Below are 16,744 nucleotides of genomic sequence, written 5' to 3'. Positions count from 1 at the left end.
GAATAGAATAGAATAGAATAGAATAGAATAGAATAGAATAGAATTTTACAGCTTTCAGACATACATGAGACATAGGGTCTGTTTACTACTATCTGTACAGAGACATAAATGCTTACTATAAACAAATCTGGAAAATTGGTGGGATAAATGGAGAATATTTCCATTAAAGACATAAGAACAAATCATGCCTGGTAAATCATAAGCATAATTATGCTGCACTGATATACACTATATTGCCAAAAGTACCATTTGTGAAATTTCCTCACTACTAAATATTCCACAATCAACTGTTATTAGTATTATAATATTATATAATATTATATTGTAGGCCACATAAAATCACAGAGCGGGGTCAGCACTGAGGCGCACAGTGCGCAGAAGTCAACAACTTTCTGGAGATCCAATAGCTCCAGACCTCCAAACTTTGTGTGGCCTTCAGATTAGCTCAAGAACAGAGAGCGTAATGAATGGGTTTCCATGGCCGAGCAGCTGCATCCAAGCCTTTTAACACCAAGTGTAATGCAAAGGGTCGAATGCAGTGGAGTAAAGCACACCGCCACTGGACTCTAGAGCAGTGGAGACGTGTTCTCTGGAGTGACCAATCACACTTCTCTGTCAGGCCATTCGATGAACGAGTCTTGGTTTGGCGGTTGCCAACTGTACTTGTCTGATTGCAGGGTGCCAAGTGTAAAGTTTGGTGTGAGGTTGTGTTTCAGGGGTTGGGCTTGGCCCCTTAGTTCCAGTTAAAGAAACTCTTAATGCTTCAGGATTTTCAGACATTTTGGACAATGTCATGCTCCAAACTTTGTGGGAACAGTTTGGGCATGGCCCCTGCCTGTTCCAACATGACTGCGCACCAGTGCACAAAGCAGGGTCCATAAAGATATGAATGAGCAAGTTTGGTGTGAAGAAATTTGACTTGCCTGCACAGAGTTCTTGACTTGCTTTGAAAATTCAGCACAAAAGAAAAAAAAAGGGTAGCCTACCTGATCCTGGATAGCAAAACTTGGGATTTGCAAATCTAGATAATTCTGATTATCTAGATAATCAGGATCTAGATTAATATTTTTGAACAACTGGGTAGCCTACTAAAAGTCCTTCTTGGGGTTTTGTGTTTTTACCTCCACTGCCGCAGGTGGCGCTATTATAAAATGTAATGCTAAATTAGCATGAAGTCACGTGACAATACGCATTATTTTGAAACCATAAGGGGGACGAGACTTGTGCTTTATGAATATGAAATAATATAAACAAAATACGTTTTTGTCCAAATCTGAGTAGCAAAACTCGGTTATTTTCTGTGTACACTACCGGCAAAATATAAACAGTACATAGTCGGTTTATTCCTCGGCTGAGAGATGAATTGTAAGGAGTAAGTTAGGTATTCATGTAGTCCAGCAAACCAGACACAGAATCAGTATTTCCGTAAATCTAGATCATTGTTTTAATCAGTCGCTAGTAAAGATGGCTCGTGCGCTGCTGGAGTATGAGACAGAGATGTTTCTGAATGCGTTCAGCGCAGACGGATTGCTGATCACAGCCGAGGGGCTCGGGGTCGACCGCATCCTCTTACACTTCATGAGAGTGTATTCAGAGGAGGGCAGTCTGGTGCTCTTATTAAACACAACCACTCCTGAACAGGTGGGACAGGCGGATTTATCCTGTTATAACTTACTGCAGCTAATGGTTTGTTGACATTGCAAGCAGCAGTGTGATATGTTCATGTTGTAGCTCATGTAACTCATAATAACTTCACATGATGTAATACGTATTACATTATTGTAATAAAATGTTCATAATGTAATAATGTTCTCAAAACGTAATACAATCTTGAGCTCTCAATGTAATAACGATTTGTACATTATGAGAAATGCATTACATTATAATTTCACCAAAATGTGCTATTTTAATTGTTGTAATAGCTTTCAAAACATAAAAATGATTATTATTAATGAACAAAGCATTGGTATTCCTTTACAGTACGTAAAAAAATCTAAATCCAGTCTTAACCTGCTTACAAAATCCACCAGATTACTGATACTAGCATCAGGTTCAAAAGCTACTTTTGTTTATTTATCTGGATTTTGATTTTTTTTAAGTGTACTGTAAAGGAATACCAATTATTTGTTTAATAAAAGTATATATTATAATAATAATTGCATACATATTTAAATGTTGCAATTCGCTGGCAGTTTAAGACTGGATTTATATTTTAAAAAATGTACTGTAAGGGAATGCTTATATATATATATATATATATATATATATATATATATATATATATATATATATATATATATATATATATATATATATATATATATATATATATTTTAAGTGTACTTAAAGGAATACCAATTATTTGTTTAATAAATACATTATAATAATAATAATTGCATTCATATTTAAATGTTGCATTTTGCTGGCAGTTTAAGACTGGATTTATATTTTTTAAAATGTGCTGTAAGGGAATGCTAATATTTTTTGCATTATATATTTTAAAAGCTATTACAATAATGTAAATATGACATGTTTTTGTTGAGTTTATAATGTAATCATTTTCTCATAATGCATAAAGTATTACATTATAAACTCAAATCTTTTACGTTTTGATGCAATTATTAAATTTGATAATAATAATAATGTTATACTTTTACATTATCTACAGTTTTTACATTATTACATTATGAGTTTTCTACATATGTATTTTATATGAGCTAATTCTTTATAATTTATATGCATGAAGTTTTATATCTTCAAAGGTTTTAAATCATAATTAAATGGTTGTATTGAATGAAAGGTTAGAACTTCCACAATATACACTAATCATTTTCATTATATGCATTGTTGTACTTAACTTATTACTTAATGAAATACCTATGAAATGATAGTTTGTAGAACCAATTTTTTTTTATCTAAAAAAGTATGTTTGCACCATCTTTGCTCAAACCCTAAATATGATACAGTAGGAAGGCAGTATATATGGTTAAAGTGGTTCAATCAAAGATTATAATGATGAAAGTTCAAGTGTGTATAAATGTGTGTGTATGCCTGTTGAAGGAGTATTTTACAGAGCAGCTCCGTGCTGAAGGGGTGAGCCATCTTCCCCAGACTGTGACCAGTGATGTGCAGAGCGGAGACAGATATAATGTATACACCAAAGGAGGAGTTCTCTTTGTGACCAGCCGCATCCTAGTTGTGGACTTCCTTACGGACAGAATTCCTTCTCACCTCATAACAGGTGAGAGGAAGGTTGTTGGGAAAATCATTACAAATTTGAACTATAAAGACATTTTTCAATATGACATTATCGTGTATTTGCACAGGAATCTTGGTGTATCGCGCCCATACGATCATTGAGTCTTGTCAGGAGGCTTTTATTCTAAGACTTTATCGGCAGAAAAACAAGACTGGGTTCATCAAGGCCTTTACGGACAAGGCCACATCCTTCTCTTCTGGCTTCTGTAAAGTCGAGCGAGTCATGAGGAACCTATTCGTGAAGAAGCTTTTTCTTTGGCCGAGGTATGACGGCTTTATATTTTCTTAGGTAGAACCTGAAGTAGTTATGAGTTTTGGAGGTGCATGTTTTATAAATCTTGTGTATTTGCAACATGATTTTATCTGCTAGATTCCAAGCATCGGTAAACACAACATTGGACAAACACAAGCCGGATGTGGTGGAGCTGCATGTGTCTATGACTCCAGCGATGAGAGCCATTCAGAGCTCTATTTTGGACATCATGAATGCCTGCTTGAAAGAGCTGAAGCGCTACAATCCCACTCTGGAAGCAGAAGACCTCTCTCTGGAGAACAGCCTGGGCACTTCCTTTGAGAAAGTGAGTAATCCTCATATCATTTTGTTGTTGTTGTTGTTACATTTTGACTCAATCTTTTAGATCTTAAATTATAACTTTGGATATTAAAGGTGCACTATGTAGTATTTTTGCAGTAAAATATCCAAAAACCACTAGGCCAGTGTTATATATTTTGTTCAGTTGAGTTTCTACAATATCCCAAATGTTTCCAACTATTTGTAAATTGTGAGAAAATTGCTATTTTAACTAAGGACCCAGGACGTTTCAGCATAGCGTTTGAGGGAGTCACCTGTCAATTGCGTCATATCTGCGTTACCCTCGGTTTTATTCTGCAGAAGCACTTTTCTCTTAGCAGTGTGAACATGTCACAGCAGCGCCGAGCGAACGTACAGAGTAACGTCAACACATCATTTAAACACTCTTAAATGTATCTAATATGATAAACAGAGCTGCTTTACCTTATTATCTAGCCTGGATGCCAGCCGAACTTAACCCCGCCAACAACATTTTTAGGTTGGGCAGTTCGGTCATGGGCATTGCTCCATAGAGGAGTAATTATCCCTGATCAGAAACTGTTCGGACCAATGAGATCATCAGGGCGGGCTTTAGACGATGAAGGACAGATGATCAACAGTAACATAATCATGTACGTCATCAAAGGGGCTTGGATTATATTTACTCGAATCCTAAACAGAGAGCTTGTTTCTATATGCATTCACCTTCACAATTTCTCACAAAGATGATGATCATGTTGGGTAAGTACTCTGTGTATCAATAAATTCTTTTATTTTTTTACAACACCGGAAAGGATTGTTTATTCCAGGGCGTGTGCAGACAGGGTTGCCAAGTTTTTACAACAAAATCCGCCAACTACTAGCCCTAAACAATAGCTTCTCGGGGGGTTCTCCGGGGGAAAATGGTGTTTGGGGGGTGAAATGTGTGTTATTTTGGCAAGGTTGCCTGCTAAAATTCGCACTCATGGGTCTATATATCACATAATAGTCGCTTCAACCCGTGGACATAGAAAACAACTGCGGAAAAAAACGCGGACTTGGCAACACAGTGCAGTTGAGCTCTGTCTGTTGACATTTGACAATGCGCCGCTTCGTTGCTCTGATTGGTTGTAGGTCTATCCAATTAAGGTCTTTCCTGGTTCGGTTGAAACACGTCCCATAATAACAGCCCAATGGAGCAGTTTCAGACTCATATTCTGAATAGAATTGAGTATGACCACGTCAGGCGACTTATTATCATGACCGGAAACGCGGAAATAGTGCAGGCGCCCCGCGACTATGTCCTGTCCCGTCTCGTCATAATAAAAGTCCCGGATGGTGCTCGCGAGCTGTGTGTTTGTTTAACAATCGCTCCAGCGGCTGTGCTCAGCTCCACAACACTTGGCACTCTCCTTCACACTACAGTAACGTTGATAATCACATCCATCAACATAATTTCTGCCCGAGTCCTATTTTCCACCGGCTGGGAGGTGAAGACCACATGTCCCAAGATACTGCGCTCACACTTGGCATCATTAAACTACGCATTTGTTTAGAATAGGCGCCCTCCAGTGGACGGAAAGTTGCATAGTGCACCTTTAATGGTGGTTTAAATAAATATTATATATTATAATAATATGAAATAAATGTATGTTTTTGTTTATTTTTTACAATAATAACACCTTGGGCACTTTCACAGAGAAAGTGAAAAATCATGATTGCTGATTATGTTTTTCCATATGTAGACAATTCGTCATTACCTTGACCCACTGTGGCATCAGCTTGGGTCCAGGACCAAGTCTCTCGTTCAGGACATAAAGATTTTAAGAACTCTTCTTCTCTACCTCACTCAGTATGACTGTGTGACCTTTCTCAATCTGCTGGAGTCTTTGAGAACCAGCCAGAAAAGCTTTGGTAGTAATTCAGGTACAGTCAGCTGATCTGTTGCTCTGTTTGAAGTAGATGGAGCAAATCATAGTCCGTAAAGTCACCAGATTTTTTTTGTTCTATTCTGAATCAGGTTGGTTATTCCTGGACTCGAGCACATCAATGTTTGTAAATGCTCGCAGCCGTGTGTATCGCATTCAGGAGTCAAAGAAGAAACTGAAAGTTGGAGAGACTGACCAGAAACCAAGTGCCCTAGGTACTATATGTTTGATGTATAATGTTTCTTCTAAAAGTTGTTTACGTAGTTCCATTTTTAAACATACACATCAGGGCTTGACATTAACGCTTGTCCTCTTGTCCGGGACAAGTGAAAGATAATTTTACTTGTCCGGCGGAGAAGCGGATTAAATGCATGAATGATTCTGCATTAATTTAATGTACGTGGTGATTGATAGTGGATAATAGTATAATATAATAATGAACTGACGGTAACAAGGTTGCGCTGTTGACGCTCGTGCAACCTCTCGAGGAGAAATCGAAACAAATGAGCCCAGCATACACAGAGAAACTGTGATAAACATTCTAAATGCAAAGTTTTTATATTTATAACACGGTACAGTTAAACAACATCACACAACCAAATGTGCTGTTTTCCTGAATACCATCACGACGACTGAAAATGACGCTGATTTCATATGACAATTCCATAAACAATTAATTAACATTTAGACACTTACATTTTAGATGCAATATTGACTGTTTTGTTCTATTTTAGCAGCGAAAACAGTTCCAAACAAAGATTCCAAGCAACAAAATTCCAAACAGCAGAACCATAATGTGTCTCACAGCAACAGTGTGTTACTAAATGATTCAGCTTTTTGAATGAATCGGTTGAATCAAAGTCTCAATAACCTATTAGTAATCAACTGCCTTGTTCTTGAATGATTCAGCCGTTTGAATGAATCGTTGAAATGAATGACTCACTCATTAAGACTCACCTGCTGCCACCTACTGGTGGTTTAGTTTCATGTTTAGACATACTTTTCAACATTTCTTATTTGTTTATTCAAAAATATAAATCTCATAACATTATTTAATGCATTGGAATTTTTCAATGTAAATTATTTAATTTGATTGGTAACAGTCCAATAGTGTCTTATTTTAATTTCATGTATAGATCAAATTTAGATTCAGATTCAGATTCAACTTTATTGTCATTGAGCAGAGTACAAGTACAGAGCCAATGAAATGTAGTTAGCATCCAACCAGAAGTGCAAATACAGTTTATATAAAACTAAATATACGTGCAATATATATATATATATATATATATATATATATATATATATATATATATATATATATATATATATATATATATATAAATACACATACATACACACCATTTTACATTGTGCAAGTGTGAGATGTAAAAAAAAAAAAACAGAGACCAGCTCCCAATGCAGAACACTGTAAATATGTGTATTTAAGAATATAATATGAAACCTGAAGCATAGCCTATATTTAAAGGTGCCCTAGAATGAGTTGAAACAATATGTTAAATTGTTCTCTGAGGGTGTGTGGCTTATTCAAGGGCAAAAATTGTCCAGATACAGTTTTACAGGTCCATTTACAACCCTATAAATTGTCCCTAGGATGTAAGGGTTTTTGCCTTATTTGGAAGAGTCATGAATATTAATGTTGAGCTCTGCTCTGATTGGCTTATTTCAGCAGCTCACAGCAGTTCAGCGAAGCAGCTCGTGAGTCCTGACCGTCCTGACCGTCCTGACAGAACACAGACCGACTGAATGACACTTTAAGCAAAAAAATCTCAAATGGAGATTGATAAAATGCAGCCGACTTGTTTATTGGTGTTTTCAGATCATCCGCGGGTGAGAAAGAGGTCACGTTGTGCGGTTGCCAGATTTCAGTAATTTAAAACCCCCAAACAGAGCTTTTCTGTGAAAAGACATGTCCAATCTGGCAACCGTATGCACGCAAGCTCGCTCTCTCTCGCGTGATGATCTGAAAACACCAATAAACAAGTAAGCTGCATTTAAGCAATCTCCATTTAAGATGTTCTGCTTAAAGTGTCATTCAGTCTACATTTTAGACTCGTCTTTTTTCGTCAACGATTATATATAATATTTATATAATGTTAGTCACAATGTAGGCTACACAGTGACTGTGATGTACTCTTAATACAAGCATGCAAAAACATCATAGGTCTACTTCAGTTCTCAAAAATATAAATGTATAACTTATATTTTTACAAAATGAATAGTCTTGTCAAATTACTGTCGTTTTAACTTATATAGTGGAAAAGGTGATGTTTGCTTGAAGGATCGAGTCAACGATCTGTAAGCAACGTATCTACGTTTGTATTTTGTTATACAAAATAATATTAACCTTTGTCATTAGACACACTATTTAGTTTTGTATGGTACTTGGTGTTTCCTATTGTTACTGCACTAGCATCTTGCATCATCTAGACAATGCGGTCTCTCTAAGAAACTTTCAATTTAATCAGAAATTGTTTAAACAGTCAGTAAGTGAAAAAATTACTTACTGCTTGCAGGAATACAGTTGCCCCTTTCTTCAGTTTAAGACGCTGAGTGAAGCTTGCTTGAAATGGGCCGAACAAACGAATGATTTGTTGTGGTATCCGATTATAATAAACTTCAACCATGACTGTTGACATATGAAAAGTCCTCACATCCCCTGCACAGCCTGAACATAACGTCTGTCATGAGAGCCGTTTTTTGCTATCCTCGAGTGGATCTCGAGTCCTCTTTACCTGCAGTCTCAATGATTCAGCTTTAGCCTGACAATGAACATGTTTGGACAGATGCAAATGTTGGGGGCGTACATATAAATGAACCCCAACGATACACACACACACACGCACATTTTTTTCTCGGACAAGTACATAAACTGCATAATGTCGAGCCCTGTACATGCTAAGATTTTATTTTCTGTTTGTGTATAAAACTAGCCCCTCCAATGAGAGAGCTTGTGCTTGAGAAAAACCCAAAGTGGGAAGCATTAACAGAGGTGCTACAGGAGATTGAGAAAGAAAACAGCAGCTCTGAGCATGAACCAGGTAAAATTGTTTAACAGTAAAGCATTTCATGACTTGCATTCATTTGCAAAACATTAAAGGGTCTTACACACCTGTAAGACCTCCGTTCATCTTCATAACACAGTTTAAGATATTTTATATTTAGTCCGAGAATGTATGTAAGTGTATGCACACCATACTGTCCATGTCCAGAAAAGGAATAAAAACATCAACAAAGTAGTACATATGTGACATCAGTTGGTTGATTAGAATCTCTTGAAGCATCAAAACTACATTTTGGTCCAAAAATAACAAAAACTACGACTTTATTCAGCATTTTCTTCTCTTCCTTGTTTGTGTTATCGTGTTATATCCTCAAATAAACATTCAAATGGTTATGAATCAGCGTATTGATTTATGATTCGGATCGCCAATGTCACGTGATTTCCGCAGTTTGGCAGCTTCACACGTGATCCAAATAATGAATCATAGTATAGTGTGCATAAACTTTCATACGCTCTCGGACTAAATATAAAATATCTTATACTGTGTTCTGAAGATGAACGGAGGTCTTGCGGTGTGGAACGACATTAGGGTGAGTCATTAATGACATCAATTTCATTTTTGGGTGAACTAACTCTTTAAGGTCCTGTTTACACCCGCTATTGAGATGCTTTTTGATACAGGTGCAAACGGCGTGAGCTTTTCTGCTTTCAACCACTTCCAGAGGATTTTGCACGGATTCCTTTTGTAGTGTAGACGCTCCTGTGGTCAAATGCATTCAAACAGCCACAAAAGAGCACATACTCTCCGCCTTCTGACTTAAAGGGGTGGTTGCATGCAATTTCACTTTTATAACTATCTGCAAAGTTACAGCGCTTAAAGTTCAATGCAAACGGAGATATTGTCTTATTGTAAGTTATGGCATTTTATGGCCTACAAAAACGTCTGGTTTGGACTTCAACAAGCTTCTCACCGGGTTGGTGACATCATAAACCCTTGCTAGTCACCGCAGATGTGACTTCTGCCAGTAATGGTAAGGGGCGCGGTGTTTCCGGACAATCTGTGCCTGGTACTTCAGCCAATAAAAATACATGAAACTACATTTGGCCATCTAACCAATCTAAGACCATTGTGTTTTTCGGAGGGATGGCCTTCATAGAAGCAGGAAGCAAATGAGGTGTTCAAAGGACAGTGGAGACAGCGGTGTGGAATAAAGGTCAAATATAAAAAATAAAAAAATATTCAGAGATGTTATTCTGCACCCCATAAACACAACCAAGCCTAGAAAAACCACCCTTTTAATGTGTAAACATCATGGGAAGCGCGCTAACCAGACGAGATTTAAACTTGGTCTTTAAAAGTTTGTTTTGAAGGCAAAAAACATACCAAGTACACTGTTCTCTCACCATTTCTGATTTTTTTTTACGCGTTACGTACTCCAAAAGCTGATGGTCTGATGGTCACTCATGTTCGTATGTAAATTGTGTGAGCTTATTTAGATTGAAAGATCAAAAAAATCTAGAATTTTGTTTTTGTTACCACATAGACCCTGACCTCAAAGAAATCAGGACAGTGGTTGAAAGTGGACAAAAGAAACTGGAATCTATCTATTCTCCCTCATCTACTTGTGATCCGATCGACCAAAACGCATCTTAATACCAGGTGTAAACAGGGTCTGTTTAAAAGTTAAATTTGTTCTCTGTACATCAGGTCGAGTGTTGATATGTGCCAGTGATGACAGAACATGTGCTCAGCTGAAGGAATATATCCAAAAAGGAGCAGAACACCTACTGAATCGGCTTTATTCGCGCACAATTGGGAAAGAAGATCCTAAGCCTGATTTACTGAAGCTTGATAAAGGCTGGCCTAAGAAGGACTGCGCTAAGAGCAAAGGGAAAAATGGGCAGACGAAAAGACTCAGAGCCAACTCAAAGAGACCAACAAAGATCGCAAGACCGTCGAAAGTCTCTCAGATGGAGGGGCAGGAAGCTAGAGCTGAAAAGGACCTTATTGGGAACAGTGAAGATGGAGGACTGGTGGAAGAGGTGGAGGAGGAAGAGGAAGAAGAAGATATTCTTCTCGATCTCTCTTCGGATGACTACTATGGAATTCTTAAAGAGCCACTGACTGTCATTCACCCGCTGAAGGGTTGCAGCGACCCCTACAGTTTGACGCGGGTGTTGCATGAGGTTGACCCCATGTTTGTTGTTTTGTATGATGCTGAACTCAGTTTTGTGCGGCAACTGGAGATTTATAAAGCTAGCAGGCCAGGAAAACCTCTTCGGTGAGTAGATTGGCATGGAGCTAATGAATATTCTAAGAAATACTTAGCAGCACTTAGTCATTACTCCAGTTTTCATAGTCACATGATTCTTTATAACTCATTCTAATACTGTTATTAGTTACTAATTCTCATTAGTTAATACTTTTTGTGCTCCAGAAACAGTACTTATTATTATCAACGTTGAAATGTGCTGCTCATTATTTTTGTGGAAACTGTAATTTTCATTTTTTAGGATTTAAATGATATAATAAGCTATAAGAGAATAAGCTATATTTTTTGAGGTATAAGTATTTTGCAACATCATAAGTGTCTTTTAATGTTACTTTTGATCAATTGAATGCATCCTTAATGAATATAAATTAATAAAAGTATTAATTTCTTGCAAAAAAAATTAATACTTTTCCCAAACATTTGAATGGAATGGTACTGTATTAATTTATATATATATATATATATATATATATATATATATATATATATATATATATATATATATATATATATATATATATATATAAATAATTTATCTGATTTATTTATATAAATATTTAACTTGAATTATTCTTTTTCCCCCCTCTTTTAGTGTGTATTTTCTTATATATGGAGGCTCAACAGAAGAACAGCGGTATCTTACAGTCTTGAGCAAAGAAAAACAAGCATTTGAGCACCTCATAAGGTTATTAGAATATATCCTGTTTTCTGAGAAATTGAAAGTTCAATATCATTTGTATTTTTTGTGACACCACTCATTTTCTCTTTAACATAGGGAAAAGGCCAGTATGGTTGTGCCAGAAGAGAGAGAAGGTCGAGAAGACACCAATCTAGATCTTGTCCGCAGTCAGGAACCCGCCAGTGCCGCCACCAACACCCGCAAAGCAGGTGAACCTCAATACATTTTTGTCAGTTCACAAGGTCTAATGTGCTGAAAAATAGTTAAATAGTCTAAAAATAGTCTAAATACATATATCTGTGTAAGTTCATTTGTAGAATTTAAAGGTATCATGAATTGAGAAATACAATTTTCCTTAATCTTTTGACATGTAAGAGGCCATTGTACTAGAAAAACTTCCAGTAAGTTTCAGAACTCAAAACTCCCTTGTTAGTGCAAAAAGTGCTTTTTTTAACACCAAACTCCAAAAACAACTCATTTCGGATTTTGTCACATTATGAGATAACAGTGTGTCGAAAGACCACCTCTGCAGAATCAGATCAACATCTACTTCTATATCATTGCATTTATGGCCCTGCCCACTGACACGCCTGTCAGATGTGAGAAGAGAGATATAGGATAACTGGACTAAAAATAACATACCTTCCAAAGGATCCTAATGCTAGGAAAGTTATTTTATTTTCAACTATATGAATGTCTCAGTAGAGCATTGTTTGTTTGTAGAGCAAAAACTACAACTTTATTTAGCATTGTCTTCTCTTCCAGGATTGTTTTCAATCCTCAAATAAAGGTTTGAACGGTTATGAATCAGCGTATTGATTCATGATTCGGATCGCCAGTGTCACGTGATATCAGAAGTTTGGCAGTTTGACACGCGATCCGAATCATGAATCAGTCCGCTGATTCATGACCGTTTATCTTTAATGGTTTTTAAAGATATTTAAATATCTTTATTTGAGGATTGAAAACAATCCCGGAAGAGAAGATAATGCTGAATAAAGTTGTAGTTTTTGTTATTTTTGGACCAAAATAGTGTTGTCAAAAGTACCGACCGCGAAACCAAATCGGTACTGAAATTTTTAAAAATGTGACGCTTTGAGCGCTGTTGAGCAGAATCGTAAACACCTCTTACTGGCCATTGTGTTAACGCGCTTATCAAATATGTCTGTGATTGGCTACTACGATCAGCGCTTCACAAACTTGTACTATGTACTTGTACTATTATCACCACTTTATATTAGGTGGCCTTAAGTTCTGTGTACTTACATCAAAAAACAAGTACAATGAAAAATGTTATTGCAAAGCACTTTTGCTGATATTGAGGTGGGATACGGGTAGAGTTAGGGACAGGTGTGGTGGTGTGGGTCAGTTTAAGGGTAGGGTTAGGGTGTAAGGGAAGGGTCAACTGTGTAATTACAAATGTAACTACAGAAATTAATTACAGACATAATTACATGTAGGTATTTTTTAAAATGTAAGTACAATGTAAAAACATGTATGTACACAATAAGTGCATTGTATCAAATGATTAATTAAAATATTAGTACATAGTAGTTAAGGCCACCTAATATAAAGTGGGTCCAAAACATCAAATGATGCTTTTCACAGAGCGCTTGCACAGATACACACAGAGCGTTTGAATGCAGTCGTCTATCAGCCTACCGGTCTGCTGGTTGACCTCTGCTTTTGTTTTCAAACGCTCCCCCTTTTATTTTTTTATTCCCTTTCTGGACATGGACAGTATAGTGTGCATAAACTTAGATACGCTGTCAGACTAAATATAAAATATCTTAAACTGTGTTCCGAAGATGAACGGAGTTCTTACGGGTGTGGAACGACATTAGGGTGAGTCATTAATGACATTTGGGTGAATTAACCCTTTAATCCTGACAGATTGTAATACTGAATCTGTAATAGTTTTTCAAAGTTTTCGAGGGAGTTACTCTAATAATTATTGTAATACTTATTACATATTACAAAGATGTTAGCCAATCAAACAGACACGCCCCTTTCAACAGAGCGTTAAAATCAGAGAAATCAGGGTAGAAATTGAATTTTATTTCTAAATGATGACCATTTTTTATGTAAAACTCATTATAAGTGCACCTCAGGAAACATTATACAATTATATAAAAAAATACAGTTCATGACCCCTTTAATTTAGACAAAATAGTCTAGAATTGTAATCTCAACCATTTATCGGTTATGGGCCATGACAATAATGTTATTATCAGTTTATTGGTCCCTGCCAGAATAACAATTGTGCATCTCTGTATCTGCATGCTTGAATACCTTTTGCAAACTTCTGTTTTCTTTAATTAGGGGGTCTTGAAGAGGTTAAAGAGCCTCACCGAATCATAGTTGACATGAGAGAATTCCGCAGTGAGCTCCCTTCCCTTCTGCATCGGCGTGGTCTCGACATCGAACCGATCACCTTAGAGGTCGGCGACTACATATTGACTTCTGAGATCTGCGTGGAGCGCAAAAGTGTCAGTGACCTCATTGGTTCCCTGCAGAGTGGGCGTCTCTATACGCAATGCCTCGCTATGTCTCGATTCTATCGTCGCCCCGTGCTGCTTATCGAGTTTGACCCCGCAAAGCCTTTCTCCCTTGTGGCCCGCAGTGACTTTCGTCAGGAGATCTCTGCCAGCGACATCACCTCCAAACTGACCCTCCTCACCCTCCATTTCCCTCGCTTGAGGCTGCTCTGGTGCCCGTCTCCCTATGTGACAGCAGAGCTGTTTCAGGAGCTCAAAATCGGTCGCCCAGAGCCTGACGCCGCCGCAGCTCAGGCCGTTACAGCGGAATCAGAGACTGTGATGGAGTCAGCAGACCTGTACAATCCCGGACCATATGACTTCTTACTTCGTATGCCTGGAGTCAGTGTAAAAAATTTCAAGAGCCTTATAAAGCACGCTTCCTGTCTGGCGGATCTTATAACATTTAGCCAGGAAAGGCTCAGTGAGATATTGGGTAGTAGCAGCAATGCCAGGCAGCTTTATGAATTTCTGCACAATTCCATGAATGTGGTGACTGTTCAGAAGAACAAGTAGATATCGTAAAAATAATTTAAACAAAAAAGTATTTTGCGCTGTAAACTCAGGTTTGGTTATTGTGCCTTTTCAAACGGGTTTTATATTAATATTTAATATTATTTTTTGTATATGAAGGATTGAATGAATTATATTTCTGAATATTTAAATACTTTATATGTTAGAATCAAACTTTTCAATTGTAATAACTTGTAATGTAGCGTGTAGTTATAGGTGTGTATTGTAGATTACTAGACATTTAAATACAAATATTTGCTTTTTTAAATCGGCTGGAGGCATTTTCACATATTTCCACTCTTGAAAAATGATTAAAATAAAGTATTTCTGCAATTATTTCTGTGTATTCAACAGGTAACTTGGGTATAGTCCAATTCTGCCATTTACTTGCCCTTGATGTTGTTCCAAAACTACATGACTACATCTTTCTGTGATTACTTTCATATCACTCACTTTTTGTCCATACACATTTTTGTCCATAAAATTTTGTCCATACATTTTTTTAAAACTAATATTATGTAAGTTTACATATTTGTATTATAATGAATTCATATACATAAAAAATAATGTAAAAATATACATCGGTAGTATACAAAATAAGCAGTAAAAATGCTTTTTTGGTAAAACATCACTTTTGAAGAAAAAATGCATATTATATAGTGTGAAGTCTGATGTTCAGACACGTCACAGATATATGGTTGCTGGACACTATAGTTCATTTATGTAAGTGAGGATAGCAAAATAAAGTTGGCCTAAACTAAACATTTTATACCCACAAATTCTTCAGTGGACTACCAGCAAAATGTATAAAAACTAATTTGGGACCAACGTGATTCACACTGACCATTTACTATTTTGCTGCATTTTTTTCCTTTAATTGCTAATTGTGACCATTTACACCACCGACTGAACAAAATTAAAGCATTGTTTGGTAATTTGTTGACCTAAATAGGTATTATTATTGTGAACTTACATTTTTACAGCTGATTAGTTTATTTTAATCATTAAATACCTTTCTATCAAAGTTATCTGACATTATCAAGATATGACAGTTTAATTCTGAGTTCTTGTCATATTGAATTAACATTTTATAAACTAAAGCGAATAAACTGTGATAATGTTAGAAATGTTTGAACTTTGAAGGCGTCTGAATAAATTTTGTTTTGAGTGTACAAACAGTGTAAAATACAAAAGGTAGGAACAACAATAGCGCCCCCTGATGGTGACTGGCCTCTAAAACCTCTGTTTGCGTCACACACTGGTACACACCAGCAGCGGCCATCTTACTTCCTCAAAAAAACAAAAAAAAACTTCAGTCCCAAAGAAAAACACAATCAATCCCTGGATACATGGGTGACCACATCAAGGACAGTAATGGGGCATTAAATCAAGGGGCTACGACAAGCAAGCTAGACGCAGCTATAGGGAACAGGGTAAGAAGCGACATCATACAAACTGTAAATTATTTAATGTGTAGAGCTGGAGTTTTCGCGCTAGCCTGTTTACTGATGTGAGGATTGAGTCCCTGACACATGATTGTCATGTCGTGATATACACGCTAACATCAAACCATCAACGCGAAAAGGGCAAATTAGTCTTGGCCGCGCTTTAAATGACTTGTATATCGCGAAATATCGGATACTTACTGTATGCTAGTAGCATGCTAACGTTAACTTACAGTATTGTCTGTAAACATTGAGTTGTGATGTGTGTAGATGAATACTGCTGTTCCACTTGATTATGGTAAGACGGCGGGGTTTACATGGGTTTAACACTTCAGTGTCGGCGACTGCAGGCCCAAGAGGAAGGGTCTGTTGATGATCTAATCATCTGCATGTCAGGAAGGTTAAACACACTGCAAGTTTTTGCATCCTGTTTGTATCTCTTTGACTCTCTTGGTGAAACTGAAACTCCCGAACGAGCGTAAACAACAACCTAATAGATCTGCAGTCTTCAGACAACTCGTGAGTCATACACAGGT

At 36.9% G+C, this 16,744-nt stretch overlaps 2 protein-coding genes across 2 annotated transcripts in view; both read left to right on the top strand.

The window, feature by feature from the left end:
• Positions 1-1,191: 1,191 nt before the first annotated feature.
• On the top strand, positions 1,192-15,157 carry ercc4 (excision repair cross-complementation group 4). The gene is made up of 11 exons (XM_067430086.1): positions 1,192-1,641; positions 3,061-3,241; positions 3,327-3,522; positions 3,629-3,836; positions 5,554-5,734; positions 5,829-5,951; positions 8,691-8,798; positions 10,470-11,043; positions 11,627-11,719; positions 11,810-11,922; positions 14,036-15,157. Exons 1-11 carry the CDS (start codon positions 1,465-1,467, stop codon positions 14,764-14,766), a joined length of 2,685 nt encoding a protein of 894 aa, XP_067286187.1. The 5' UTR covers positions 1,192-1,464; the 3' UTR covers positions 14,767-15,157.
• An 883-nt stretch (positions 15,158-16,040) lies between these two features.
• Positions 16,041-16,744, top strand: part of mrtfba (myocardin related transcription factor Ba) — a 37,791-nt gene continuing 37,087 nt past the window's right edge. Inside the window, exon 1 of the mRNA XM_067429739.1 lies at positions 16,041-16,196. The gene's annotated coding sequence lies outside the window, so the exon portion shown is untranslated. The remainder of the gene's footprint in view (positions 16,197-16,744) is intronic.

Source organism: Pseudorasbora parva, chromosome 21 (assembly GCF_024679245.1).
Source record: "Pseudorasbora parva isolate DD20220531a chromosome 21, ASM2467924v1, whole genome shotgun sequence".
Taxonomy (NCBI): Eukaryota; Metazoa; Chordata; class Actinopteri; order Cypriniformes; family Gobionidae; genus Pseudorasbora; species Pseudorasbora parva.
The sequence above is the reverse complement of the archived record's forward strand: the minus strand, read 5'-3'. Positions and strand labels throughout refer to the sequence as shown.

Bases quoted from the DNA above. Each gene is read 5' to 3' on its own strand.
- ercc4 (XM_067430086.1), top strand. From the start codon at position 1,465: ATGGCTCGTGCGCTGCTGGAGTATGAGACAGAGATGTTTCTGAATGCG. The intron at 3,242-3,326 runs GTGAGAGGAAGG...GTATTTGCACAG, and splicing joins TCCTTCTCACCTCATAACAG to GAATCTTGGTGTATCGCGCC. The intron at 5,735-5,828 runs GTACAGTCAGCT...ATTCTGAATCAG, and splicing joins AAGCTTTGGTAGTAATTCAG to GTTGGTTATTCCTGGACTCG.